The sequence below is a fragment of the Oncorhynchus gorbuscha genome, linkage group LG24 (genome assembly GCF_021184085.1).
Source record: "Oncorhynchus gorbuscha isolate QuinsamMale2020 ecotype Even-year linkage group LG24, OgorEven_v1.0, whole genome shotgun sequence".
In the NCBI taxonomy this organism is placed as follows: Eukaryota; Metazoa; Chordata; class Actinopteri; order Salmoniformes; family Salmonidae; genus Oncorhynchus; species Oncorhynchus gorbuscha.
The window spans coordinates 5,260,948-5,284,482 of record NC_060196.1 but is presented as its reverse complement, the minus strand read 5'-3'; the positions used below and the strand labels follow the sequence as shown (position 1 = coordinate 5,284,482).

General features: G+C 42.8%; 1 protein-coding gene across 4 annotated transcripts in view; it reads left to right on the top strand.

Annotated features, from left to right (window-relative positions):
- The window catches only part of LOC124012069 (lipopolysaccharide-responsive and beige-like anchor protein), a 419,063-nt gene that overhangs the window by 107,617 nt on the left and 287,911 nt on the right, over positions 1-23,535 (top strand). Inside the window, exons 27-31 of one of the 4 annotated variants that reach the window (XM_046325448.1) lie at positions 7,358-7,472; positions 8,888-8,993; positions 9,422-9,563; positions 9,831-10,179; positions 18,998-19,188. In XM_046325448.1, coding sequence (XP_046181404.1) covers positions 7,358-7,472; positions 8,888-8,993; positions 9,422-9,563; positions 9,831-10,179; positions 18,998-19,188 — 903 coding nt within the window. Of the gene's footprint in view, positions 1-7,357; positions 7,473-8,887; positions 8,994-9,421; positions 9,564-9,830; positions 10,180-18,997; positions 19,189-23,535 lie in introns of those variants that run through there. The other 3 variants (XM_046325446.1, XM_046325447.1, XM_046325445.1) reach the window with 3 other exon arrangements.

The window sequence follows — 23,535 nt, the reverse complement described above, 5'->3', positions numbered from 1 at the left end:
TTTGGATACAGTGAGAACTAGTGTGACCTTGGATACAGTTAGAACTAGTGTGACCTTGGATACAGTTAGAACTAGTGTGACATTGGATACAGGGAGAACTAGTGTGTCCTTGGATACAGTTAGAACTAGTGTGACCTTGGATACAGGGAGAACTAGTGTGTCCTTGGATACAGTTAGAACTAGTGTGACATTGGATACAGGAAGATCTAGTGTGACCTTGGATACAGGGAGAACTAGTGTGACCTTGGATACAGTGAGAACTAGTGTGACATTGGATACAGGGAGATCTAGTGTGACCTTGGATACAGGGAGAACTAGTGTGACCTTGGATACAGTTAGAACTAGTGTGACATTGGATACAGGGAGAACTAGTGTGACCTTGGATACAGTGAGAACTAGTGTGACCTTGGATACAGTGTGATCTAGTGTGACCGTGGATACAGGGAGATCAAGTGTGACCTTGGATACAGTGAGAACTAGTGTGACCTTGGATACAGTGAGAACTAGTGTGACCTTGGATACAGTGAGAACTAGTGTGACCTTGGATACAGGGAGAACTAGTGTGTCCTTGGATACAGGGAGAACTAGTGTGACCTTGGATACAGGGAGAACTAGTGTGATCTTGGATACAGGGAGAACTAGTGTGACCTTGGATACAGGGAGAACTAGTGTGACCTTGGATACAGGGAGAACTAGTGTGACCTTGGATACAGGGAGAACTAGTGTGTCCTTGGATACAGGGAGAACTAGTGTGTCCTTGGATACAGGGAGAACTAGTGTGTCCTTGGATACAGGGAGAACTAGTGTGTCCTTGGATACAGGGAGAACTAGTGTGACCTTGGATACAGGGAGAACTAGTGTGACATTGGATACAGGGAGATCTAGTGTGACCTTGGATACAGGGAGATCTAGTGTGACCTTGGATACAGGGACAACTAGTGTGACCTTGGATACAGTTAGAACTAGTGTGACATTGGATACAGTTAGAACTAGTGTGACCTTGGATACAGGGAGATCTAGTGTGACCTTGGATACAGGGAGAACTAGTGTTACCTTGGATACAGTTAGAACTAGTGTGACATTGGATACAGGGAGATCTAGTGTGACCTTGGATACAGGGAGATCTAGTGTGACGTTGGATACAGGGAGAACTAGTGTTACCTTGGATACAGGGAGAACTAGTGTTACCTTGGATACAGGGAGAACTAGTGTGACCTTGGATACAGTGTGATCTAGTGTGACCGTGGATACAGGGAGATCAAGTGTGACCTTGGATACAGGGATAACTAGTGTGACCTTGGATACAGGGATAACTAGTGTGACCTTAGATACAGGGAGAACTAGTGTGTCCTTGGATACAGGGAGAACTAGTGTGTCCTTGGATACAGGGAGAACTAGTGTGTCCTTGGATACAGGGAGAACTAGTGTGTCCTTGGATACAGGGAGAACTAGTGTGTCCTTGGATACAGGGAGAACTAGTGTGTCCTTGGATACAGGGAGAACTAGTGTGTCCTTGGATACAGGGAGAACTAGTGTGTCCTTGGATACAGGGAGAACTAGTGTGTCCTTGGATACAGGGAGAACTAGTGTGTCCTTGGATACAGGGAGAACTAGTGTGTCCTTGGATACAGGGAGATATAGTGTGTCCTTGGATACAGTGTGAACTAGTGTTGGGGCTAGGGGATCAGGGAGGGAAGAGGTGAACGCTGTTGTCCAGGTGGACTGGACCTTGTTCCTGGAGAGTTCAATTCTTTCTCTTTCTCAAACGCTCCTCACTTCTCACTTTCTGTCTCTCCCCAATTCTCTCTTCTCTCGGCTTCTCTCTGTCTCCTCCTGTCTTGCTTCTTTGGTTGCTCGTTCTCTCACTACTTCACCCCTAGACTTCCTGAAGGGCCGCCCCCAGGTGGTGAAGGTAGGCAACAACACCTCCACTACGCTGATTCTCAACACAGGGGCCCCACAAGGGTGCGTGCTCAGACCCTTCCTGTACTCCCTGTTCACCCATGACTGCGTGGCTACACACGTCTCTAACTTGGTCATCAAGTTTGCAGGCGACACAACAGTAGTATGCCTGATTACCAACAACAACGAGTCAACCTACAGGGAGGAGGTGAGGACCCTGGCAGAGTTGTGCCAGGAAAATAACCTCTCGCTCAACGTCAACAATATGAAGGAGCTGATTGTGGACTTCTGGAGACAGCAGAGAGAGCACGCCCCCATCCACATTGACGGGACAGTAGAGGAGAGGGTGAAAGTTCCTCAGCGTACCCATCACTGACAATATGAAATGGTCCATCCACACAGACAGTGTGGTGAAGAAGGTGCAACAGCGCCTCTTCAACCTCAGGAGGCTGAAGAAATTCCGCTTGGCCCCTAAGACCCTCACAAATTTCTATAGATGCACCATTGAGAGCATCCTGTCAGGCTTTATCACCGCCTGGTACGGCAACTGCATTGTCCACAGCCACAGTGCTCTCCAGCCCAATTCTTCACCAGGGGAAGTGTGTCTTCCTCCTGGACATCTTCAGCGCCCAGTGTGAAAGCAAGGACAAGAAGATTATCAAGCACCTCAGCCACGGTCTGTTCATCCCGCTACCATCTAGAAGGCAGTTACAGTACAGCTTCATCAAAGCTGGGACCAAGAGACTGAAAAACAGCTTCTATCTCCAGGCCATCAGACTATTAAATAGTCACGGCTAGCTGATCACCGTCCAGTACCAGTACCCTGCCCTGAACTTAGACACTGTTACTAGCTGACCACCGTCCAGTACCCTGCCCTGAACTTAGTCACTGTTACTAGCTGACCACCACCCAGTACCCTGCCCTGAACTTAGACACTGTTACTAGCTGACCACCGTCCAGTACCTTGCCCTGAACTTAGACACTGTTACTAGCTGACCACCATCCAGTACCCTGCCCTGAACCTTAGTCACTGTTACTAGCTGACCACCGCCCAGTACCCTGCCCTGAACTTAGACACTGTTACTAGCTGACCACCGTCCAGTACCCTGCCCTGAACTTAGTCACTGTTACTAGCTGACCACCGCCCAGTACCCTGCCCTGAACTTAGACACTGTTACTAGCTGACCACCCACCGCCCAGTACCCTACCCTGAACTTAGACACTGTTACTAGCTGACCACCGTCCAGTACCCTGCCCTGAACTTAGACACTGTTACTAGCTGACCACTGCCCAGTACCCTGCCCTGAACTTAGACACTGTTACTAGCTGACCACCGCCCAGTACCCTGCCCTGAACTTAGTCACTGTTACTAGCTGACCACCGCCCAGTACCCTGCCCTGAACTTAGACACTTTTACTAGCTGACCACCGCCCAGTACCCTACCCTGAACTTAGAGACTGCTGTCCTATGTACATAGTTAATGAACACTGGTCACTTTAATAATGTTTACATACAGTTTTACCCACTTCATATGTATATGCTGTATTCTAGTCAAGGCTCATCCTATACAATTACTGCTGTACACACCTTTTCTATTCATAATGTCTATACACACCATCATATACATATAGATTTATATTCCGGACTCAGACATGGCTCATTCTGATATTCCTTCATTTATTTCCTTTTGGATTTGTGTGTATTGTTTTGTATAGTTCGGTATTACTGCACTGTTGGAGATAGAAACATAAACATTTTGCTGTTACAGTAGGTATTACTGCACTGTTGGAGAGAAACATAAACATTTTGCTGTTACAGTAGGTATTACTGCACTGTTGGAGATAGAAACATAAGCATTTTGCTGTTACAGTAGGTATTACTGCACTGTTGGAGAGAAACATAAACATTTTGCTGTTACAGTAGGTATTACTGCACTGTTGGAGATAGAAACATAAGCATTTTGCTGTTACAGTAGGTATTACTGCACTGTTGGAGAGAAACATAAACATTTTGCTGTTACAGTAGGTATTACTGCACTGTTGGAGATAGAAACATAAGCATTTTGCTGTTACAGTAGGTAGCACTGTATTACTTACAGTAGGTATTACTGCACTGTTGGAGATAGAAACATAAGCATTTTGCTGTTACAGTAGGTATTACTGCACTGTTGGAGATAGAAACATAAGCATTTTGCTGTTACAGTAGGTATTACTGCACTGTTGGAGATAGAAACATAAACATTTTGCTGTTACAGTAGGTATTACTGCACTGTTGGAGAGAAACATAAACATTTTGCTGTTACAGTAGGTATTACTGCACTGTTGGAGATAGAAACATAAACATTTTGCTGTTACAGTAGGTATTACTGCACTGTTGGAGATAGAAACATAAACATTTTTGCTGTTACAGTTAGAAACATAAACATTTTGTACAGTAGGTATTACTGCACTGTTGGAGATAGAAACATAAGCATTTTGCTGTTACAGTAGGTATTACTGCACTGTTGGAGATAGAAACATAAGCATTTTGCTGTTACAGTAGGTATTACTGCACTGTTGGAGAGAAACATAAGCATTTTGCTGTTACAGTAGGTATTACTGCACTGTTGGAGATAGAAACATAAGCATTTTGCTGTTACAGTAGGTATTACTGCACTGTTGGAGATAGAAACATAAGCATTTTGCTGTTACAGTAGGTATTACTGCACTGTTGGAGAGAAACATAAGCATTTTGCTGTTACAGTAGGTATTACTGCACTGTTGGAGAGAAACATAAACATTTTGCTGTTACAGTAGGTATTACTGCACTGTTGGAGATAGAAACATAAGCATTTTGCTGTTACAGTAGGTATTACTGCACTGTTGGAGATAGAAACATATTTTGCTGTTAGCAGTAGGTATTACTTTTGAAACATAAGCATTTTGTTACAGTAGGTATTACTGCACTGTTTGGAGATAGCATTTTGCTGTTACAGTAGGTATTACTGCACTGTTGGAGAGAAACATAAACATTTTGCACTGTTGGAGAGAAACATACATTTTGCTGTTACAGTAGGTATTACTGCACTGTTGGAGAGAAACATAAGCATTTTGCTGTTACAGTAGGTATTACTGCACTGTTGGAGAGAAACATAAACATTTTGCTGTTACAGTAAAGAAACATAAGCATTTTGCTGTTACAGTAGGTTTTGCTGTTACAGTAGGTATTACTGCACTGTTGGAGAGAAACATAAACATTTTGCTGTTACAGTAGGTATTACTGCACTGTTGGAGATAGAAACATAAACATTTTGCTGTTACAGTAGGTATTACTGCACTGTTGGAGATAGAAACATAAACATTTTGCTGTTACAGTAGGTATTACTGCACTGTTGGAGATAGAAACATAAGCATTTTGCTGTTACAGTAGGTATTACTGCACTGTTGGAGATAGAAACATAAGCATTTTGCTGTTACAGTAGGTATTACTGCACTGTTGGAGATAGAAACATAAACATTTTGCTGTTACAGTAGGTATTACTGCACTGTTGGAGCACTGTTGGAGAGAAACATAAACATTTTGCTGTTACAGTAGGTATTACTGCACTGTTGGAGATAGAAACATAAACATTTTGCTGTTACAGTAGGTATTACTGCACTGTTGGAGATAGAAACATAAACATTTTGCTGTTACAGTAGGTATTACTGCACTGTTGGAGATAGAAACATAAACATTTTGCTGTTACAGTAGGTATTACTGCACTGTTGGAGATAGAAACATAAGCATTTTGCTGTTACAGTAGGTAACATGGAGATAGAAACATAAACATTTTGCTGTTACAGTAGGTATTACTGCACTGTTGGAGAGAAACATAAACAGCACTGTTATTTTGCTGTTACAGTAGGTATTACTGCACTGTTGGAGATAGAAACATAAACATTTTGCTGTTACAGTAGGTATTACTGCACTGTTGGAGATAGAAACATAAACATTTTGCTGTTACAGTAGGTATTACTGCACTGTTGGAATAGAAACATAAACATTTTGCTGTTACAGTAGGTATTACTGCACTGTTGGAGATAGAAACATAAACATTTTGCTGTTACAGTAGGTATTACTGCACTGTTGGAGATAGAAACATAAACATTTTGCTGTTACAGTAGGTATTACTGCACTGTTGGAGAGAAACATAAACATTTTAAAGTAGGTATTTTTGCTGTTACAGTAGGTATTACTGCACTGTTGGAGATAGAAACATAAGCATTTTGCTGTTACAGTAGGTATTACTGCACTGTTGGAGATAGAAACATAAGCATTTTGCTGTTACAGTAGGTATTACTGCACTGTTGGAGAGAAACATAAACATTTTGCTGTTACAGTAGGTATTACTGCACTGTTGAGAGAAACATCATTTTGCTGTTACAGTAGTATTATCACTGTTGGAGATAGAAACATCATTTTGCTGTTACAGTAGGTATTACTGCACTGTTGGAGATAGAAACCATTTTGCTGTTACAGTAGGTATTACTCACTGTTGGAGATAGAAACATCATTTTCTGTCAGTAGGTATTACTGCACTGTTGGAGATAGAAACATAAGCATTTTGCTGTTACAGTAGGTATTACTGCACTGTTGGAGACATTTTGCTGTTACAGTAGGTATTACTGCACTGTTGGAGAGAAACATAAACATTTTGCTGTTACAGTAGGTATTACTGCACTGTTGGAGAGAAACATAAGCATTTTGCTGTTACAGTAGGTATTACTGCACTGTTGGAGATAGAAACATAAACATTTTGCTGTTACAGTAGGTATTACTGCACTGTTGGATAAACATTTTGCTGTTACAGTAGGTATTACTGCACTGTTGGAGATGTAAACATTTTTCTTTTACAGTAGCAGGTATTACTGCACCATAATTGATGAAACATTTTTGCTGTTACAGTAGGTATTACTGCACTGTTGGAGAGAAACATAAACATTTTGCTGTTACAGTAGGTATTACTGCACTGTTGGACATAGAAACATAAGCATTTTGCTGTTACAGTAGGTATTACTGCACTGTTGGAGAGAAACATAAGCATTTTGCTGTTACAGTAGGTATTACTGCACTGTTGGAGATAGAAACATAAACATTTTGCTGTTACAGTAGGTATTACTGCACTGTTGGAGAGAAACATAAACATTTTGCTGTTACAGTAGGTATTACTGCACTGTTGGAGATGGAAACATAAACATTTTGCTGTTACAGTAGGTATTACTGCACTGTTGGAGAGAAACATAAACATTTTGCTGTTACAGTAGGTATTACTGCACTGTTGGAGATAGAAACATAAGCATTTTGCTGCACCTGCGATAACATCTTCAAAATATGTGTACGCAGCCTATTTTCTTTGATTTATACATCCACCGCAACTCTCATTCTCTCTCTTTCTCTCTCTCCAATATCTCTCTCTCCAATATCTCTCTCTCTGCAGTGTGTGCCATGGCTGTGAGGAACTGTCTGGAATGTCAGCAGCAGTCTCACTTCAAGCCCAGCCAGGACAGCGCCCGCGGCCAGCAAGCAGTGCACAGCCTCATGGGAAAGTCCATGTGTGCGCAAAGTCATCCCATTCCCTCCCCTAATGCACACTTCTCCCTCTCCTCTTTCTGTCAGTGGAATCCTGACTCCCTAAACAAAAAAAAAAACAACAACAACAACAACAGTTTATACATTTTTCTTTTACATTTCCTCCCTAGCAGACATGGAGAACACCATAATTGATGACATTTCTCCTCCTGTATATTAGTTGAATAGGATCACTGCACTTAGTGAATTGTAAGCATCCCTCTAAGGTCCTTGTCTTCCGTTGCATCCCAATACTTGCCCATGGGCAGGAACCAACATCCCTCTGTGGTCCTCCCTATGTAATAGTGGAGTTGTTATTGCATTAGCTGATATCTTATTGCATTACTTCGCCTCTGTTATGTTACACATATACAAGGCCCTTTGTCATTGTTGGCCTTTTGATTTGATATGGTGACTTCCAGTAAAACAGTTTTTCTTCCTGAAACCAGTGTGTAAAGTCTCATTCATAATGCAGTGAGTGGCTCAATGGTAAACCCATTATGTTAAGGGTCTGAGTCTCAAGGGGAAAGACAACATCCCACTGAATGGGGCAGATACTGTACTGTATGAGGACTTGCCAACTAACTATACACTGCCCATGGGATGATTTCCAACACTGTACTGGTGGTGGAATGGGCCGTTGTGGTTGACCTCTGCTAACACATATACCTTCCATGGGTTGATTTCCAACACTCTACTGGTGGTGGAATGGGCCGTTGTGGTTGACCTCTGCTAACACATACACCTTCCATGGGTTGATTTCCAACACTCTACTGGTGGTGGAATGGGCCGTTGTGGTTGACCTCTGCTAACACATACACCTTCCATGGGTTGATTTCCAACACTCTACTGGTGGTGGAATGGGCCGTTGTGGTTGACCTCTGCTAACACATACACCTTCCATGGGTTGATTTCCAACACTCTACTGGTGGTGGAATGGGCCGTTGTGGTTGACCTCTGCTAACACATATACCTTCCATGGGATGATTTCCAACACTCTACTGGTGGTGGAATGGGCCGTTGTGGTTGACCTCTGCTAACACATATACCTTCCATGGGTTGATTTCCAACACTCTACTGGTGGTGGAATGGGCCGTTGTGGTTGACCTCTGCTAACACATACACCTTCCATGGGTTGATTTCCAACACTCTACTGGTGGTGGAATGGGCCGTTGTGGTTGACCTCTGCTAACACATACACCTTCCATGACAATCCGTTATAATTTGTGATGTCTTAGACTTACAGAGAAGTCTAGTTTTGGACAGTGGGTAGAGTATATAAACTGATAATGGTATTTTCAGCATTAACCAGCAATAGTTGCTTACATTATTATGTGTGTGTCTGTGTCTGTGTCTGTCTGTGTCTGTCTGTGTGTGCGTGTGTTCTACACCTGCAGAGCCCTGTTGATGTTGTGACAGGTGGGATGTCTCCCATCAGAGACATGGACCGTCTGCTACAGGAAATGGACATCAACCGCCTCAGAGCCGTGGTCTTCAGAGATATCGTGAGTTTACAAATCTTTGATAAAGATTGAGGTTGAGACAAGTCAAGTTTTCAAATAAATAACAGTACCTATGCATTGTAAAAACTTGTTATTGCTGTCTTTTTGGAAGACCTCATGATTTTTTTTTTTTATACTGTGTAGATGTAGGATCTTAATTTGAGCCAGTTTGCTACAGCAGGAAACTGTTCCTGCAGCAACAGGAAATGTTGAAAATCAAGTCTGAAATTTCAAAGTGGAAATGACACATTTTAGAAGCCTTATTAAAACCTTAAATACACTACAAGTAAAAAAATCCTGCATTGCAGGAAAGTTCTTCTGCAACATGGTGGTCAAATTAAGATCCTACATCTGTACATACTCAAACATATTACAGACTGGCGGTGTGCTGTATTATAGCTGTGTTGCATGTTGTGTGTGTTTGGGTAAAGGAGGACAGTAAGCAGGCTCAGTTCTTGGCCCTGGCTGTGGTTTACTTCATCTCTGTTCTCATGGTGTCCAAGTACCGAGACATCCTGGAGCCCCAAAACGACAAGAAACTCCCCCAGCGCAGCCAGTCTGCCAGGAGCGCAGGTACACACCTCACCCATATGGCTACGCAGAGGAGCTCCATCTAGCCAAGTGTCCATCCCTCAACATGTCAATCTCTCTCTTCTACATTACTTATATATGTAATTTCCAATTGTCTTGATTGTGCCTTGAAATGTACTGGTGTGTTGATAGTCTTTTAAAGTAGTTTACAATTACTGTAGTAGATTCTCAAAGTAATTTTTGAAGCACGTAGAAGGTTCAGGTTTTACTCAATGTTTATAAACCTCCTTTAATGATTCCTCCCATCAGACAGTAATGCTGTCTCTGGCGGTCCCGACCTGGAGAGCAGTGTGTCCCTCCGTCGCCGAGACTCTGGCATCGGGGATGACCATAGCTCCGTGGCCCCCAGCAAGGCGGACACCACCACCCAGGGGCCCGACGCCGTGTCCGAGGCCCTGTCCACCCTCTCCTCAGAGGTCAGGGGTCACAGAGACAACCCCACGGCGGACGCCAGGGGCGGGAAGAACGTGAAGGACATCCTGCGCAGCCTGGTCTCGGCGCCTGCTGATGACATCATGGTGGACCCCAGCCTCCTGCCGCCGGCCTTCCTGGGAGCTGCTATGGGAAACAACCCCAACCAGTTCAGATCCTTTGACAGGTGCGTGGGCCACAGAGTATTAGAATCAGGGGTCAGTCTATCAAAGGCTGATCTCTGTATCGGAGTCTGCTAACTTTTTAAATACCTCTTGACACGGTTCACAGCCTCACAGCTCTTAACCCCTCACCTCCCTACCTTGAAACGGTCCAACATGAACATGTACTAAGTGAAGGCGAGGAAACATCACAACAGAAACCCACTACCATCACAGACCCCCTTAAACTCTTGTATCCCCCCCCCCCCCCCCCCCGATCCCATCCCTGTAGCTCCCTGGTTTGCCTGTCGACGTGGCTTCTCAACACAAATAAACAGGGCTACAAAGTACCTGTCTTCAGGAAAACACATCAAAACAATCGAGGCATCTGCCAGAGGCAGAGAGGAAGGGAGAGAAGAGAGAGAGACTGATCTAAAAGACAACTCTGTGGCAGCCAGCAGGAAGCTGTTTCTTTTCACCTTGTCACTGATATTTAATAGCTTCTCTTTTTCGTCTCTCTCTCTCCCGGTCTTTCTTTCTCTCTGTCTGCACCGTGGGCTAGGCTGTCTGTCTCTCTGGTACTATAATAAGGGAAAGAGAAGCTGATCCCCTATGGAGTGAGGGGGCGAGCGGTCAGAGACTTAGTGGGAACCCAAGGCGCTGCTGTGTGTGTGTGGGTGGGTGTACTGTACCTATACAGACTATACAGACATCTCTAAGTGAGAGAGAGCTGACGGACGGACTGAGAACGAGGTCTGGTTTGTATTTGGGGGAAATGTCCCTGTAGCACACCAGACACAAAGGAAGCAGGGAGAGAGAAAAAGGGAGAGGGAAAGAGCGAGGGAGAGGGAAAGAGCGAGGGAGAGGGAAAGAGCGAGGGAGAGGGAAAGAGTGAGGGAGAGGGAAAGAGCGAGGGAGAGGGAAAGAGCGAGGGAGAGGGAAAGAGAGAACAAGATCCCCCCCCTCCCTCCCTCCACAGGAAGAGAGACACCTAGTCAAGGTTCTCATGCCAAGGAAGAAAGAAAGCGTTTCTCCATCACCTTCCCTCCCTCTTCCACCCCACCACACTACTTCTCTTCCAATCGGTGGGAATTCCGAGGCATCCCTGTGATCCTCAGCCTCTTTATCTGTGGAATGCTTTGTCAGGACTCTGGGCACTCCTCATATCTGGTGGGATTAGAGCGGCTCCCAGGGCCGTTAGCGTTGGAGAGGAGGAGAGGCAGAGTAACAGCTGGGAGCCCCAGTCAGAAACAGCTCCAGCCCAGGCAGCTCCCGCCCCCTAACCCAGAGATGAAGGGAGCCCCAGTCAGAACCCCTGGTCTTGACCTTTATCTCCCACCAGGATCCGCCTACCCTCACAGACCCTGAAACCTCTGGCCAGAGATGCCTGTTAATGGGCCTGCGTGGCTGTGCTCTGTGGAGGTCTGGGGTTCCCTGCTCCTCTCTCTCTCAGGTCTAATCAGTCTGTGTTGAGGTCTGGGCTCTGCTCACCCCTCCTCTGGTCTGGGCTCTACCTCCTTTATCTCCCACGTCTGTGTTGATCCTCTCCCCTGCTCCTCTCCTCAGGTCAGACCCTGAAACCTCTGGCTCTGGGCTCTGCTCTCCCCTGCTCCTCTCTCTCTCAGGTCTACTCTAATCTCTACCAGATGCCTCAGGTTATCTTGAGGTCTGGTTCCTGCTCTCTACTGCGTGGCTGTGCTCTGTGTTGAGGTCTGGGCTCTGCTCTCCCCTGCTCCTCTCTCTCTCAGGTCTAATCTCTACCGTCTGTGTTGAGGTCTGGGCTCTGCTCTCCCCTGCTCCTCTCTCTCTCAGGTCTAATCTCTACCGTCTGTGTTGAGGTCTGGGCTCTCAGGCTCTCAGGTCCCTGCTCCCCTCTCTCTCTTCAGGTCTAATCTCTACATCTGTGTTGAGGTCTGTGTCTCCCCTGCTCCTCTCTCTCTCAGGTCTCTCTCTCTGTGTTCAGGTCTCTCTCAATCTCTACCATCTGTTGGCTCTGACTCTCTCTCCCCTGCTCCTCTCTCTCTTAGGTCTAATCTCTACCGTCTGTGTTCAGGTCTGGGCTCTGCTCTCCCCTGCTCCTCTCTCTCTCAGGTCTACTCTACTCTCTACCGTCTGTGTTGAGGTCTGGGCTCTGCTCTCCCCTGCTCCTCTCTCTCTCAGGTCTAATCTCTACAGTCTGTGTTCAGGTCTGCTCCTCTCTCTCTCAGGTCTACTCTACTCTCTACCATCTCTGCTCTCTCCCCTGCTCCTCTCTCTCTCAGGTCTACTCTAATCTCTACAGTGCAGACTTTTAGCTTTTCATTTTCACTCAGATGGTAGGGAAATTCCATCAGAGCATACCCAAACTGCATAAGTATGTAGGTGTATTTGAAATGGTTAAAATAGTTCCCAGAAAGTATTTATTTTAGAGTTGAGTCATCTTTTTAAGACAACAAATGAATATGATTCTGACAATAATAAAACCGAGACTTCTCTATGATATAAATGAATCTGATCACTAAATGGTTCCGGGATGGAGCTGTGGGACGATAAATCTTTGTTTTTTTGACACCACCGATCACTTGGGCATTTTGCTGATATCGTTCATGATGATAAGTAGCCTTTTCTAGAGAAATGTGAAGTTTGAAATGAAATACATTTCCTAATATGAGTGATTTGTAAATGTGACAATTAATGGCTACAACCATCAAACTAGTAATAGTAGTGTAAATGATTTAACTGTGGCGTACATGAATATTATAAAGCTATCGTTTTAGTTATTGTTATCACATCAATTAGGGCAATTTATCGCAATATGGATTCTTGTACTTATCGCCCAGCTCTGCTCAGGTACCTCAGGCTCAAACACACAGCAGTAGTTCATCATAAAGTCCTGGAAGTCTCAGTGACAGCGGTGCAGGCAGACAGGCTGACACCTACGCCAAAACATGGGAACCAACCGGCCTTCCCCCATCCAAATAACTGGTCCCAGGGTTTTAAATTTACGAGCGTGGAAAAATCAGGATCTCCCAGATAAAAATGGCCGGGGTCAGAGGTGAAGTATCACTCTGATTTATTTACTAGGCAGAGAGATGGAGGCCCGGTCGGCTAGATTCTGCCATACATACATTCGTCTCGGGGATATGCCCCTGTTATGACAAAGTCCACAAATATTTGCTGATGCTAACCAGAGCCCTGGTAAACAGTCATCTACGGGAGGAAGAATAGCAGTGTGATTTACATGGCATGTTACACCAGCCAATGTGGGTGTTAGTTTGACATTTGTGTTAGTAAGGCATTTTGAATGCTGTAAGTTGGACTTGTAACGCAAAGATCGGCCATGTTGAAAATGTGATGTTTTGTGGTAAGGAATTTCAAAGAAATTTATTGAGTGCAAATATCATGGCTAGTTGCTCATTGGCACTTGAACATACTTTGATCAACAAACAGCATACTGCCATGACAGAGATACTTGTCAGACCAGATAGATGACAATGGGCCTCCTTGAATAGGAACCTTTAGTGTGATCCCCTGTCACACTGGGAGAGACATGGAGGGTGCTCCATCTCTCCCTTCTTTCTCACCACCTCTGCTGTCCTCAGGCCAAACACTACTGTCTTTAATCACTGATGTCATCAAGGCCATGTCCAACCGGACACTGTGACTGAAAGTGACGGGTAGACCGTTGGAGGTTGGGAAGGGGTTGTTGTTGTGGGGGTATAAAGAACACAGGAGGCATGATTCACATGCACAGGGCCGCATGCAGAGAGAGGGAGGAAGATCAAAGCCAGACTGCATGGGACACAGACAGACAGACAGCTGCTGGGGCCCCACCCCCATCCCCTTACATGAATAAGCCAGAAGGATAAACAGGAGAATGGGATGGGATGGGGGGGGGGCTCTCTGGAGGGGGCAACAGTATGAGACATGCAGTTAGCATTCATCTGGATATTTACTTCAATGTGTCCTGTTAAGCTCGTCTGTGGTGGGAATCTGATGCTAACCTCTACGTCCACTTGGGAATTAAAGATATAGTTCAGCCCACTTAACAATTCCCATGTGGATTCTGAGTAATGGCCTGTTGTTCTTTTGCAGATATGTAAGTCAGACCAGAAGGGAACCAGATATGTTTACCAGAAAAACATATGGTCAGACCAGAAGGGAAGGCCAGATATGTCTACTCTAAGTGAACATGTAAGTCAGACCAGAAGGGAAGGCTGGTATTGCCAGTGATGTGTTGGACTCTAAGTGATTAAATATGTCTACTCTAAGTACTCAGAAGTACTATAGCCTAAGTCATACCAGAAAGGCAGTGCCAGATATGTCTACTCTAAGTCATACCAGAAGGGAAAGGCAGTGCCAGATATGTCTACTCTAAGTCAGACCAGAAGGGAAAGGCAGTGCCAGATATGTCTACTCTAAGTCCAACCAGAAGGGAAAGGCAGTGCCAGATATGTCTACTCTAAGTCAGACCAGAAGGGAAAGGCAGTGCCAGATATGTCTACTCTAAGTCATACCAGAAGGGAAGGGAAGGCAGTGCCAGATATGTCTACTCTAAGTCAGACCAGAAGGGAAAGGCAGTGCCAGATATGTCTACTCTAAGTCAGACCAGAAGGGAAAGGCAGTGCCAGATATGTCTCAGACCAGAAGGAAGGGCACAGATATGTCTACAAGTCTAAGTCAGACCAGAAGGGAAGGCCAGGCAGTGCCAGATATGTCTACTCTAAGTCAGACCAGAAGGGAAAATGCTAAGTGCCAGATATGTCTACTCTAAGTCATACCAGAAGGGAAGGGAAGGCAGTCAGACCAGATATGTCTACTCTAAGTCAGACCAGAAGGGAAAGGCAGTGCCAGATATGTCTACTCTAAGTCAGACCAGAAGGGAAATGGCAGTCAGACCCAGATATGTCTACTCTAAGTCATACCAGAAGGCCAGATATGTCTACTCTAAGTCAGGAAAGGCAGTGCCAGATATGTCTACTCTAAGTCAGACCAGAAGGGAAAGGCAGTGCCAGATATGTCTACTCTAAGTCAGACCAGAAGGGAAAGGCAGTGCCAGATATGTCTACTCTAAGTCATACCAGAAGGGAAAGGCAGTGCCAGATATGTCTACTCTAAGTCATACCAGAAGGGAAAGGCAGTGCCAGATATGTCTACTCTAAGTCAGACCAGAAGGGAAAGGCAGTGCCAGATATGTCTACTCTAAGTCATACCAGAAGGGAAAGGCAGTGCCAGATATGTCTACTCTAAGTCATACCAGAAGGGAAGGGCAGTGCCAGATATGTCTACTCTAAGTCATACCAGAAGGGAAAGGCCTATCCAGTAAACCTGGCTGGTCAGATACTGACTAGATTGGATGGGAGTCACTAGTATCAGGGGTGGTGCTGACGTGAAGCACCCAGGGAGAGAGGTGTCGACAGCGGCTGGAGAGAGACAGGAGAGACCATGGTCTGGTTCTCTGCACTGGTTATGAGTAAGAGAAGACAGGCACATGGGGGGGGTGTGTGTGGGTGTGGGTGTGTGTGGCGGTACAGGGTTGGGGTTCAGTGTTAGGTTCTCCATCTGTTCCCCAGCAACTCAGGCCTTTAAATTATTTAGTTAGGTTATTAGCTACACTTATCGTTGAGCCCCACGCCCCTGTCGATTAATCAGCCGTCAGAGCAGGTGCTTGGCTGTTACTGTTAAACCCACGACCAGGAGAGGAGCTGGGAGAAGCAAAGCTCTGGGTTTCGGGTTGTCAGGGCCTGAATAATTTAGAGGTTTTAACCAATAACCGGGCTTGCCGCCTTGTAAACACAAGCAATTTCATTAATCTGTGCTATTCTAAAGAGTTGAATCGAGGAATGTGCTTACAGGCTGAAAGTGTGAGTGAGAAAGTGAGTACCTGTGTATAAAGTTACTGCTTAGCAAGCTAGGGTCCTGGAGAGTCATCCCATTTGATTTTTCGATCTACAAATAGGTTAAGCGTAAAGCAGAATAGGATAGTTGTTACCAACCACTGCGAAGGGACAGCAGTGGGTTTTTGACTGTGAGCCGAGGCTAATTAGCTAGTGTATTAATTCCTATTTCTTCTGTCCTTTACTGTTCAGAAGAGGGCCATTAGTTAAGGGCTGAGGTGAAGTTGACGGTTTACATCCAAATCTCAATTTCTTTTTTAATGTAAAGGGCATGTTATAGAAGAGTCCTCTTTTGTGTGATTTCACTTGGTTTTGAGAAACTTATCCCCCCCCCACAACGCCATACACGACTTTCGTTTTGCACTATATGGACCATGTATTAACATTAGCAAAGGCTCCATAACAAACAAATCGGTCCTTTTAGAAATGGCAGAGCTCTGTGTAATGATGCAGGGCTTTTAGATGTTGCACGTATGAAACTGTGTCATTCCAAACTTCATCCGCACCGTTGTGGCACAAATCCAAGTCATTGGGCCGATATTCGATTGTTTGGTGCCAAATCATCCGAAAGTATCTCAAATTAATTGTGAAGCTCAACAAAGTCACTTATAAATGATTTGGACATGATGCGTGAAAAATGCTAATATCGGTCCCATGACATAAATGGGATTTGTGCCACAAATGCTAAAGCGTTAGCATGTGTAAACAATGCCAAGGAAACTTATCCAAAGTGTGGATTGCTGTCATACCTTGTTTTGTAATTTGGGTGAACTGTCCCTTTAAGTCATATTAATGTCACAGATTCAACATTGGAACTGCAGATGGTTATACAGTACCACAATTATAGAGTGGCCATATTGGCAATAAACCTGTGATATGCTTGAAGATAGCCAGCAGTAGTTGATTCCTGTTCAATGATGGATTGGAAGGAATTTACAATATACATTACGGACATAAGAGTGTTTGGCATAATTTCTCAAATGAAAACAATGTATTCCACAATGATTCCCTGTTCTAGAAATAAGACTACAACACCAAATAAGACAACTATCATTGTGGAATACATTGATTTCATTTGAGAAATTATGCAAAACACTCTTATCCAGAGGAACGTGCCATCAGTGCATTCAGCAGAAGTAGCTAAAACATTACCTGTATGTACTAAACAGTGTGTGTGAAGACAGTAGACTAAACCGTTGCTGGTATTTCTGCAGCCAGACTGTATCATCCTGCAGCATAGATCACAGCGGGGTCAGAACCAGTCAGTGTTTAACATCCAAAGTACCTTCAGCCTAATGTGTGTCATCTGCCGTCTTAAATCATCCAGGCCCTGCTTTGATACCAACGCCAGCTTTCTGTCTGCGGAGCTACTGAAGCCCAGTATACATACTCCTCTCTGTGTGTGTTTCTCTGTGTGTGTGAGTTTCTCTCTCTCTCTCTCTCTGTGTTTGTGTGTGTGGTGTGTGTGTGTTTGACCAGTAGGTAGTGATTAGGCCATGCTCCCTCTGTGTCAGCACTGATAAGAAGGCCCAGGTCTACTTTGATAGGGCCACTGGCCTGTCAGGAAGCCTAGTTTAAACTGACAGCTTTATCCAGACGCTGTTTCCGCTCTCTTCCTGTAAGGATGTTATTGATAGGAGAGCACCAGGTCTCCTACAGCACTGGCCCCTAGGGAGAGGGATACACTGGTATTAGTAACCTGTAACTCAAGTAGCACACCAGACCACTATATGTTACGTATGGTAGTACACTAGGATACTTACTGTAGAGATATAGTGATGCAGCATTGGTCAGGGAAAGGGGGGAGAACTAGTCAGTTGTACAACTGAATGCATTCAACTGAAATGTGTCTTCCGCATTTAACCCAACCCCCCTGCCTTAATCGACGTCCACATCATCTGTAACCTACACCAGACCACTGTGTTATGGATGGGGGTAGACCAGGACCTCCAACACTGGCCCATAGTATACAGTAGGGACCTTGAGGACAGGGATCCAGTGTAAACATATAGGGTCATTATAACGTCTACGTACCTTCTATCTATTTGTAGACGTTCAAGAGTGTCCTGGAGTGCTTTTTAACCAATCCCCCCCCCTAACCAAACCTCCAGCGGGACACAGAATGAATGGGCTTGCGGGCCGGATCCTGTCCGCGGGCCGCATGTTGCCCACCCCTAGTGTAACCTAAGGTATCCTAAGAGTAAAGTAGTTTACTACAGCTTCTGCTGTGGGTCTATGACCATGTCTGCTATCCATGTGTTTAAAACAATAGTAGAAGAGTAAAACCACCACAAAGGCTGTGTCCCAACTGTTGGCTCAAAACAAATGGGATACTTAGCAAGAACAATGTGCGGTAGCTTCTTTTCTTTGAGCTATATTGTGTAAGAAAGAGCAGGTTCATCTGCTGATACCTTTGAATGATCTATTCCTTCCAGCTGATTACCAATATATATCAGATTTATTTATCAGGAATTCCTGCTTTTCTGTCGTGTGTGCTCCATTTGTCTCCGAGCCAGAATTCAGATTTTCCAATTTTGTATGTTGTCGTGGTCACATCCCTAACAATGTATTGAAGATTTAATATTATTTGTAATGGTGGACCTTCCGTTAATAAATCACAATGTTTACTGACTTACTGAGTGAGTGTTGCAGGGAGCCAATCGATTTCAGGCAAGATGGATGCAGCCATTACTGAATATTCTGTGTCAGGGAAATAGGCCTCTAATGACTCTACTGTCTAAATGGGATCCTGTACTGTTGTTTTCGCATGCTGCAGCCTGTCTTATAAATCACATCTCACTATGCAGTATGCCTATTAAACTGACATCATCACTATTGTTTATATTCTAGAAAGACAAAAGTTCTGTTCTTATGTCCTTAGTTATTCAGATGTCTCAAGGAATGGATTTTCTATTGTGTGTTTTAATAGTATTCAACACACATTTTCATATTTACTCATCTTTTACAGAAGCGTTCGGGTGGCGCCCAAGAAGGTGGGTGGGGCTCCGTCCCCAGGCTCCTCCACTCCTGTCCCATCAGCCACCACTGCTGTGGGGGCCGCCGGGACACCAGTCAACAATGTTGCCGTGGTTTCCACGGGCGATGCTTCCCAGAGCACCACCGCTGAGGCTGCAGCCGGTGAGTCCCAGACATTAGGAGGTATGTTAGTTGTCCCAGCAGTAAGGTTACCATGCTACGGAGATGGCACGTCAGAGCTGCATCAAAGGAGAAGTCAGTGACAACACCAAGAATTCCAGCTAGCCAAGCCCAAGGAAAATACCTGTCAAAAAACAGTCCACTGTTGATACAGTCCCGAAATGTTTTGCTTGTCCGCAGTGAAGTTTTCAAGATATTGAACTTTCAAAATATCACCGTATGATGTGCTTTGCAGCTTATCTGAAAGTAAGAGTCGTCTTATCCTCTTCCTAAAACCTGTGTTGATACCACAGTCCCTAATCTGCCTCCTTAAGCCTTCGCAGTACTTCTATGTTAGGTTCCATAGATGTGTCCCTCAGTATAAGGCGGCAGGTAGCCTAGTGGGCCTGTAATCCCCGAGCCAGCTAGGTGAAAAATCTGCCGATGTGCCCTTGAGCAAGGCACTTAACCCTCATTGCTCCTGTAAGTCACTCTGGATAAGAGCGTCTGCTAGATGAATAAAATGTAGGATAGTATTTCAGTGTGTCTTTCTAAATGTTCCCTCCACGCTGTGTAATCCAGTTAGCCTGGAACACAGCAGAGCAGGCAGACCGAGCAGCATTATTACAGGATTAGTGCGTTATCAGGGATCACTGTCAGACGCTATATAGTACAGTACTCTGACTGCAGCCCTAATACGGACTTTTATTCTGTCTTAATGGGGTATTTATTTAGGTTTGGCTTAAATGTGATGATGCCATGTTGACATTAGGTAAAGAACGAGTGATCTGTGTGTCGTAGAACTAGGAATTATACAGTGAATATGAATGATAAATTATGCATAAGTTATAGAATCATAGATTAATGTATAAACTATATCAAGTCCACATTGTTTTCTATGCAGTCTTGTCTATTGAGTGGAGTAGGCCTCCTTTAGTCCATGGTGACAGTCGGTAAACACTGGGCAGAAGACCTATTGACATTTCCTTTCATGTTCTGTGTGTGGATAGAGCATGTTTTATATGTGTGTGTGTGTTTTAGGTGGGAAATGTTTGCGTAAGTGTGTGTGTGTGCAGTTTGAGAGGAGTGTGTGTGAAAGGCGGTGTGTGTGTGGGTTTAAGGGGGGCCAGTGGGAGGATTAATAGAGAGAAGTTAATTTACTCCTCCACTGTTTGAAGGAGCTACTTCATGTCCACCGGGAGCCTCTCAGCGGGCCACACAGCACAGTGGTGCTTAAAGACGGGGCCCCGTGTCCACACACACACATTCCAGTCCACAGCCTGTCATTCCCTAAGAGTTATCCCCGCTCTGAGACCTTCCCTTACGGCTGGGAAAACAAGCCCACCGAACACCAGAGGATTCGCCTCCATGTATTCAGCCGGGCATTATGGAATTTACGGGCGACAGTGAAATAGAATTTATTGCCAGATCAATCAAACGTTGTGCTTTGTAGACATTATAGACTCGTGTGTCTCTGCCCCGAGGACGGTGTCGTAAAGCACCTGGAAGTCATTTCATGAATATGTGCCCAAAGAGATGAAAGCAAATGTGTTAATTTAAAAAAGTAGACTTTTTTGCTTACTTTATATAAAATTTGAACATTTTGAAATTGTTCAGTCCAATATCAGCTCAAAAGGCAAACAAATCCTGTATGCATAGTGGTGTGTAAAAGAAAAACCTTCTAATATCCATGCTGGTTTGTAAAAACAATCTGCATGAATATTCCCTGATGAATGTAGCATTAATTAGGCCATACATGAACAAAATGATCTGTGCCCAAGTGGAAGGAAGCTGTACGGAGTCAGCTCTACATCATCCACTATCTAACACCAGACAATTACACTACACTTATCCCACACACACATACATCCACCCGTTCTGGAACATTAGAATGGAAATGCTCTGAAACCAAATTTATTGAGCCACTCGTTCCTTCAGTGCAGTGATGTATTGGTGTGGAGGAGGGCCAATGTATTGTCATATCCTGCTATCAGACTAGTAATGGTACTGATAATGATATTAATAATGATACTGATACTAATAATGATACTGATACTAATAATGATACTGATACTTATAACAATACTGATACTAATAACGATAATGATACTAATAACGATACGGATGCTAATAATGATATTGATACGAATAATGATATTGATACTAATACTGATGCTGGTACTAATAATGATACTGATACTGATACTAATAATGATACTGATACTGATACTAATAATGATGCTAATAATGATACTGATACCAATAATGATGCTAATAATGATACTGATACTAATAATGCTACGGATACTAATAATGATGCTAATAATGATGCTAATAATGATACTGATAATGATACTGATACCAATAACGATACTGATACCAATAACGATATTGATACTAATAATTATACTGCTACTAATAATTATACTGCTACTAATAATGATACTGATATGAATATGAATATACCAATAACGATACTGATACCAATAACGATACTGATACTAATAATTATACTGCTACTAATAATTATACTGATATGAATAATGATACTGATATGAATAATGATATTGATATGAATAATGATATTGATATTAATACTGATACTAATACTGAGGCCGGTACTAATAACGATACTGATACTAATAACGATACTGATACTAATAACGATACTGATACTAATAACGATACTGATACTAATAACGATACTGATACTAATAACGATACTGATACTAATAACGATGCTAACTATACTAATAACGATACTGATACTAATAATGATGCTAATAATGATACTAATAATGATACTAATAATGATACTGATACTAATAATGATGCTAATAATGATACTGATAATGATGCTAATAATGATACTGATACTAATAATGATATTGATACGAATAATGATATTGATGCTTGTACTAATAATGCTTGATATTGATACTAATAAAGGTACTGATACTAAGGTACTGGTACTAATAAAGGTACTGGTACTAATAAAGATACTGATACTAATAATGATGCTAATAATGATACTGATACTAATAATGCTACGGATACTAATAATGATAATGATACTAATACTGATACTAATAACGATACTGATACTAATAACGATACTGATACTAATAACGATACTGATACTAATAACGATACTGATACTAATAATGATACTGATAATGATACTGATACTAATAATGATACTAATAATGATACTGATACTAATAACGATACTGATACTAAAAACTGATGCTAATATTGATACTGATATAATGATACTGATAATGATAATGATGCTAATAATGATACTGATAATGATGCTAATAATGATACTGATGCTAATACTGATGCTGGTACTAATACTGATGCTGGTACTAATACTGATGCTGGTACTAATACTGATGCTGGTACTAATACTGATGCTGGTACTAATAATGATGCTGGTACTAATACTGATGCTGATACTGATGCTTGTACTAATACTGATGCTTGTACTGATGCTTGTACTGATACTAATAAAGGTACTGATACTAATAAAGGTACTGGTACTAATAAAGGTACTGGTACTAATAAAGGTACTGATACTAATAATGATGCTAATAATGATACTGATACTAATAATGCTACGGATACTAATAATGATAATGATACTAATACTGAGGCCGGTACTAATAACGATACTGATACTAATAACGATACTGATACTAATAACGATACTGATACTAATAACGATACTGATACTAATAACGATACTGATACTAATAATGATACTGATAATGATGCTAATAACGATACTGATACTAATAACGATACTGATACTAATAACGATACTGATACTAATAACGATACTAATAACGATACTGATACTAATAACGATACTGATACTAATAATGATGCTAATAATGATACTGATAATGATGCAAATAATGATACTGATACTAATAATGATACTAATGAACGATACTGATACTAATACTGATACTAATAATGATACTGACTAATAATGATACTGATACTAATACGATACTGATACTGATACTAATAACTGATACTGATACTAATAATGATGCTAATAATGATACTGATACTAATGAACTGATACTGATACTAATAATGAATGATACTAATAATGATACTGATAATGATGCTAATAATGATACTGATAATGATGATAATAAATAATGATACTGATACTAATAACTAATAATGATACTGATACTAATAACGATGCTGATACTAATAATGATGCTAATAATGATGCTAATAATGATACTGATAATGATGCTGATAATGATACTGATACTAATAATGCTACTGATACTAATAAAGGTACTGATACTAATAATGATGCTAATAATGATACTGATACTAATA